At 46.3% G+C, this 7,130-nt stretch overlaps 2 protein-coding genes across 2 annotated transcripts in view; one reads left to right on the top strand and one right to left on the bottom strand.

Annotated features, from left to right (window-relative positions):
* ADAM19 (ADAM metallopeptidase domain 19) overlaps positions 1–3,409 on the top strand; it is a 34,177-nt gene extending 30,768 nt beyond the window's left edge. The window contains exon 23 of the mRNA XM_017728042.1: positions 3,401–3,409. Within this exon, the coding sequence (XP_017583531.1) occupies positions 3,401–3,409 (9 nt within the window). The remainder of the gene's footprint in view (positions 1–3,400) is intronic.
* Positions 2,065–7,130, bottom strand: part of NIPAL4 (NIPA like domain containing 4) — a 12,343-nt gene continuing 7,277 nt past the window's right edge. The window contains exons 3-7 of the mRNA XM_008629070.2: positions 6,979–7,035; positions 5,916–6,006; positions 4,622–4,782; positions 3,940–4,523; positions 2,065–3,515 (exon numbers count right to left, since the gene is read on the bottom strand). Coding sequence (XP_008627292.2) covers positions 3,504–3,515; positions 3,940–4,523; positions 4,622–4,782; positions 5,916–6,006; positions 6,979–7,035 — 905 coding nt within the window. The 3' untranslated portion in view covers positions 2,065–3,503. The remainder of the gene's footprint in view (positions 3,516–3,939; positions 4,524–4,621; positions 4,783–5,915; positions 6,007–6,978; positions 7,036–7,130) is intronic.

The raw sequence follows: 7,130 nt of genomic DNA, 5'->3' as shown, positions 1-7,130 counted from the left end.
CATTCCTGAAGCAGCCTGTTCCTGGCTGGCTCTGGCCTTCGCAGGGCCCTGGATGGCCTTCATCACCCAAAACCACACTCACACCTTCACTGCCACGGACAGTGTCTCAGTTCCTCTCCTCCTGCCCCAGCCCCGTTTCCTCTGTGACTCACCAAGCTGCAGTCAGGCATGGCAGGGGTGCCCCAGGTACACGCCAGGCTCAGCCGGACCCTCTCTGCCTTTCCCACATAGGGATAACTTGTTTATACGGTATTTAAATATTGTTGTGCAATATCCAGTGCAGGGATGGGGTGATGGGGGTTTCACGTGTTTTTAATCAGTTATTTAAGTGTTACCAGGGAGAACAAGCTGTGAGTGCAGGTGCTGGCCCTGATGGGCTTTCATGTGAGCCCTGTTGGCTTCCTCAGCCCCCCCCTCCCCCTCCCCATGCAGCTGCAGGGGCATATTGGTGCTATACAGAACCCACTGCCTCTGGGGAGAGCAGAAGGCAGCTGGTGATAACAGTCTTCAGTTTTTTCTCTGTTTACAGTGGGTGGCAAGTGGGGCCCCAACAGGGAGCCAACCATGGAAATATAATCTGTGGGGCCACTGTGGATTTTGATTAGCTTTAGCAGAGGGGATTAATTATTTTCCCCACTAACCCTCTTCAGCAAGAGCATTGCAACCCTTCTGCCCTCCAGCACTCGCTTGTCTTCCCTTGGTGCTGTAAATCCCCAAAGCAGCCCCAGCATGGCCCGTGAGTTCTGATCCATGTCATTAGGACACACTCAAGGTACGACAGGGAAGCTCTGGCCAAGATCCAGAGCAAAAGGCCAGCAGGAAGCTCAGCAGAAGGCAGCTGAGACCCCTCTGCAGTGTGCGGTACCATGATCAGTGGATGTTTTTGCACGTGTCTCCTCAGGCTCTGGTCTGTGCTGAGCTGTAACTCAGCATGGGCTGTCTGCTCCCCAAGGCAGTGAGAAACCTACCCAAAAAGTGCCCAGGTGGTGAAGCAGCTGAAATATTAACACAACACATGGTGCTTTTGTAGGGCAGCTCTCTTACTCCAGAATTTTTCTCCAGGCCATGGATGGAGAGAGCTGTCTGTGTGCACTTTAAGCAGTTGATGGTTCTGACCCTGAGGACCCTCCCTTATGAATTTGGTTTTTTCTTCCCCTAATAGTTTGGCTCTTGTATGTGGGCTTTTTTCTTTTCCTCAGGATTTTAAAATAAGACCTTTTGTTATGCCAGATTCTTTTTTTTTCCTTGGAATTAATTCCTAGGAGAACACAGGGAAATCTGGAGCTGTGGTTACAACAATTCTCTTGTGTCTGATTAATTATGGACAAATCCTCAAAGAGTGTGACTGCTGCTCCACATGTGAGAAACTGTACTATTGGCATAAAGAAAAAGAGTCTTGTTTGCTTGTTCTCTTTTCCTGTTTATTTTTTTTTCCCTGTTTGTTAAAGAAACCCCAGAAAAACCCTAAGAACTCATTAGATTTGTACTTATATGTAGCAGTGTATCTATAGGATGACTTAAGCCACATTAGTTTTTCACAACTTTACTACCTCTTTCTCCACAAGGAAAAAGTTCACATGGTGTGTCTTGAAATTCTCACTGATTATTCCTTATCTTACTAATTGTAGACATTTTCTTACCTTCTATGTGCCTGGAAAACAAACCAACCTAAAAAACTTCTTTCTGAAATAAGGGAGGGCAAGTAAAAGACAACAGCTTTCTAATCTTTATCTCTTTTTCTATAGTTGGGGTATATTACATATAAAAATGTGTATTCAAACAACCCCCAAATCTGTTGTTTCTTGGTAGGTAATGGCATGTTTGGCTGCTCACAGGTGGAGCAGGACTGTACATACACTGTAGTAGTTGATTCAACCACAAGAACTTGATCTCATATCTGAGCCCTCACTGAGGACAGCAGCTCTTCTGCTCCAACCCCTGATCTTCAGCAAATGGCCACTAAAAGTCACTAAAATTATTTTCACTGCATTTCATGTGAGCATGGGATCAAGGTTTTAAAAAAAAAAGCCCCCGGACACACAATGCTCAGAGAACAACTGGACATGCCCAAACTCTAATGGAAAACTTTATTGCTGGAATATCCCAAAAATCTCCAAAAGGTAGTTTTAAGTAAGTCCTTTTAAATTTTCAGATGTGTGCAAGTTGAGTGAATGAGACCAGGGGAACTGCAGGAGGAGTAAAAGATGGTAAAACCTGATTTTTTAGAAAGATGATGTTACCTGGGAGAACTTATAACACAATACATCTCACTTTCTCCCGTGTCCACATGTTAATGGTTTACAATAATTCTCTATGCATCTATGCAAATACTTGAAGAATGCAATTCATTGTGCCTTTTGCCTAGTTTTAATAAAATTTGTTGGTTGTCATTAACAAATCCTCTTTCACTGTGTATTATTTCATTACCTCAGTTCAAATCTTCATTTTCTACATGACATTTCTCCAGGGAGGGCAGGATTGCTTTTATGAAATGCACTTCTAGAGAGTGAGGAAAGATGAGTTCCATTTACAGCCCTTTTCTAAAATAAAATGCATAAAGCATCACACTGATTAGGATGCCAAAACCAAAGCTGGAGTGGGTGACTTGGATTATTTTCTGCCACCAAAGGAGGTCGCTGCCGTTTTACTCTGCTCCAGCTGCTCTTCTGTTGTTCTCAGCTGTCCCTCAGCCTCTTTATCCTTTAGGGCTACACCAGTAACATCAGAGAAATCATTTAAAACTTTCAGATCCCCCTGCAACTTTTTTTTTTTTTTTTTTTAAAAACCTTTATTTCCCTTTCCACATTCCAAAAAAATAGTAGTGAAATGTTATTAAAATAGGAGATTGCATAGTCCTCTCTCCCACAGCCCCACGTTGTATTTGCTCAGTGATGCTCAGACCCAGGTATAATCATGTGAGCATCTCAGAGGACAGTAGGACACCTCATGGGGTGTAAAGAATTGGGGGGGGGGGGCCTTGCCAAGGTCAAGATATTTCCTGAGAAAAAAATACATAACATTTACAGCTACTTGGTCTTTCGGACTGAAAAGATTTTCACCAGAAGTGTTGGAGACAGTGGCAGAATTTCTCCTGACATGGGAGCTCCCCCAGCCCTTCCTCAGGTGGGGTCTGGGTCAGGCCCAGCAACTTCAGCAAGGCCTGGGCACCAGGGATGCTAAGGGAAAAATAAACCAACCCAAACAAACAAAGCTTCCATAAAAATAATTAACACTGCTCCAGGGAAACTCCTGCACCTCGCAAAAAACCAAAAGCTGAAAAAGATCTCTCTGTGAAACACTTCATGGCTTGAGTCCTGCCACTGAGCCTGAGTGAGCAGCTATTGCAAAATTCACCCTGTTTTGCCCATATTCACCAATATTCTTGTCCCATTATTTGCAGAGCAAGTGATTAAACATGGAGGAGCAGAGTCTGAATAGCAGGCGTGCACCGGTCAGTCCTTGTCTCTCACCTCCTCTCGAGATGCTGGAGTGTATTTTAGAGTTCATGCAAGTGTCTAGAAAGGAAACAAAAAAAGACAAAAACCACTAATCAATGATCCATCAAGGCCTGGAAACAAAGCCATCAATGGCGCCCCGGGGGAAGGAGTGAAGGGTAAAGATCAGCCGTGCCAAGAATAAGAGATGGAAGGGGCCTCAGAGAGGAGCTTTGTTCCAGGGCTATCATATTTCTAGAGGATTTTTGTTTCCAGTGGCCGCATGTATTAAGGCCCAGCGAGGATTAAACACACCCCTTGCTACCACACCATGACAGAGACCCTGTCCAAAAGCCCAGAGAAAGATTTGGCTTTGGAAAAGACACCATTTGTTTTATTTTCTGCTTTTCCTTTTTAAAATTTTCCCCTGGCACCTGGAACATTGACATCACCCACCCAACCTCCAGTCCCCACATGTAATGCCCTAAGCATAGAGCACAAATACTTTGGGTTTATCCTCTGGGGCGATGCTGGAGTTGTCCACCTCTATCAGGATGTTCTTGTCATCTCTGGTGACCGGCGCTGGCTGTTCATTCTGAAGGACTTGTGGTAAATTCCATAAACTGACGTCCATGTCTTTGAAAGCATGGAGTAAAAACACCCCCAAAATGATGGTGAGGAAGCCACAGACTGTCCCAATGATGTCAACCACGGTCATGGTGACCCACTCCTTAAAGAGGATGATGGAAGTGGTGATGACAATGGTGGTGAACAGCACGTAGTAGATGGGAAACACCAAAGAGGTGTTGAAAATGTCTAGAGACTTGTTGAGGTAGTTGATCTGTGTGGTGATGGATGCCACCAGGGTGATGACCAGGATCCACGTCAGTGGATGCTGCAGCACAGGCTGGTCAGCAAAGAAGCCCTTGATGGCAATTCCCAAGCCCTTGACTGAGGACACGGAGAAGGCGCCGATAACGGAGCAGATGGCGAGGTAGACGAGGATGTTGCTCTGGCCGTAACGGGGTGCGAGGAAGAAGATCAGGAGGAAGCAGAGAGCCAGGAGGATCGCAGCATAAGCCAGGAAACCTGCAGGAGGGAGAGAAGAACTCAAAACTCGAGCAGCTGGCACAGCGAGCAGTTTGTGCTGCCCAGCCCCCAGAGGGAAAACACGTCCGGCTGCGTACCAGGCTCCTTCAGCTTGGAAGTCATTTCCTCCAGAGTGGTGACCTCCTCGTCCTCTGGGGCGTGTATGACCATCACAGTGCTGCCCACCAGGCTCAGCAGGCAGCCCAGCTTTCCCAGCAGGTTGAGCCGTTCTCCAAGCAAATATGAGGACAGAATGGCACTGCACGGAACAGAAAAACATCAGCCAGTGCTTTGCAGTCCTTTAGAGAAGGAACAGAGGCTCAAAGAAAGTTAAGAATGCTTCCATGTGATTCAAGGACGCAAATTCGGTGTAAATTAGTTGGATTCCAGTGTGTTAATACACAATCACATGGCATCTATCAACAGCTGAACCTGCAGGGGTGCAGGTGTGGCCTGGAGATCACAGCTCTTGTGTCAACAAGGTGCAAAAATGCTGAATGTTTTAGCACATCCTCAGGTATTTTTTCAGGGTCAGCAGAATCACTCAGAAGCTGCTGGGCATTATGAAGCTTTTAGTGCTCAAGGGAATTACTTCAAGGACCAGTGTAACAGAGAAAAAATCTGAATCTAACAACAAAAAAGCTATGTTAATTTTAACTAAATCATCAGAACTATTAAGCCTCAGAGAAACTCTGAAAGTACTGGGGCTGCAGATATATCTGCAAAAACATCTAGTTCTTGCTCAAAAAACTGGGGGCAAGACACCAGAGCAGTCCTAACTCTCAGTTTGCTTATGCATTTCACAACAGCAGTCTTTCTATAAAACTTTAAGTACCCAGAGCCATGCATTTTGGTAGGAATCTTCTACTTAAAAATAAAGAAAGAAAATACGGTTTCAGCCCCTTTGGCAACAGCCAGAAGTACAAAACCCTACAACATGAAAGGACCCTAAAAGCTTATAAAATAAAAGGCAGGTGAAAGGCAGTTTGAAAACCAGCCTGGTATTTTTGACCCTTTAAAATTTTTAGTACTCTTGATTACAAAGACAAAACAAAACAAACAAACAATAAAACCCCACCAGTCCTGGGTTGGTTAAAGAGCTGGAATAAGGAATGAAGTAATTCAGATATTTGCAATAATTTAATCTGCAGTGTATGTGGCTGCTCTCCACATGCAGCATTTCCAGAAGGGTGTGCCACTTAATTCAGTGGTTCCCAAACGATCCCCCAAAAGGACAATAAATATTCAAGTGTTTTTTAGAAAACACTGAGACTTTTTTTCCTTTGGGCAGAATAAATCATATTAGCATCCCTTCAAGTCTACCTTTACAAGTGGAACAGGCAAACAACAACAACAACAAGCCAAATTGCAAATTATAGACACAAAAATCACCTTATGAGCACGCTCAGAGCCCCCAGAGGCGTGACAATAGTTGCAGGAGCAAAGGCATAGGCAGCGAAGTTGGCAGCTTCCCCTCCACCCACTAAACAAACACAAGAAAAATAAAACACCAGTGAGTTACAGGGCACTTTCTGTATTTTCTCTTGGGGGCTTGCAAACCAGCCAGGTGTCACTTGGAGAGTGGGTTTTATGCTGGGAGCTTCACGCTGCTGCTACAAAGGGCCAGATACTGGGTGCAAATCTATTACAACTTAGAAGAGGCACCTTAAGAGAAGCGAGCCCCTCCATGGGAAGGGCTGGGGGTGCCAGGGCTGACCCAGGTGGGCTCATGAATCCCCCCCAGCCCAGCCAGGCAGCTGCCCTGGGTGGGGTGGATGAGGGAGGGGCAGCTGTGGGAGCCCCAGGGCTGGGAGGCTGCTCCTCCCCTCCACACCATGTCCTTCTGTGGGGCTGTGGTGTCCCTGTCCCCAAGCAGGGAGGGCTGTGCCAGCTCACAGGAGCTGCATGGGCAGGGCAAGGTGGGGGCACCTTGAGCTGCGGATGGCACGGTGAGAGCAAGAAACGAGGGCTCTGAAACACCCTGCTGTAAAATCTGCTGCTCTCTGTGCAGCTTTGAGTCCAATCTGAGGAGATACTGTAACACTGCAGCAAGAAATAAAGGTTTTAAGGCTTGTTTTAAGGGAAAGCAAGTTTTTTTCATGGAGGGAGGTGCTACCTCTTTGTTATCTCCCTGTGGTGCAGCAGGAAACATTCCCGGAGCCCCCAGGCACTCAGGGGAGGCTGTTTGCCCTGGACCTGCCAGCTGCCTTATTAAAACCTGGCTTTTCATGCTTTTGATCAGGTAAAACCGAGCTAGCAAGTCCTACCAGTTCTGCAGGAGGATGGAAAGGGAGATCCTGTGGGGATCACTGCCTCTCCTCTCCCTGAGGAACCTCTGCTGAGGATGGGGGAACTCGACGGGAAACGATAGCACGATACACAGTTTGTCCCACACCTCATTCACAGGAACAGACCCTGGAAAAGCTACAAACCCAGGGAAACAGCTCCTACTCACTGGTTAACAAGCCAGCCCACCAGAGCCAGTCCTTTAGGTAGCCGTGGCCTCCGTCTCCTGGGGAAGAAAAGCACACGCAGGAGTTAACAACCATTTCCTCCAGAGCAAGAGATGAGAATGTCCCTTTGGAGAGGGATAAATTGCAAGGGAAA

This window comes from Corvus brachyrhynchos, unplaced genomic scaffold, assembly GCF_000691975.1.
Source record: "Corvus brachyrhynchos isolate BGI_N302 unplaced genomic scaffold, ASM69197v1 scaffold21, whole genome shotgun sequence".
Taxonomy (NCBI): domain Eukaryota; kingdom Metazoa; phylum Chordata; class Aves; order Passeriformes; family Corvidae; genus Corvus; species Corvus brachyrhynchos.
Note: the sequence above shows the minus strand (reverse complement) of the source record. Positions and strands in the feature narration are given on the sequence as shown.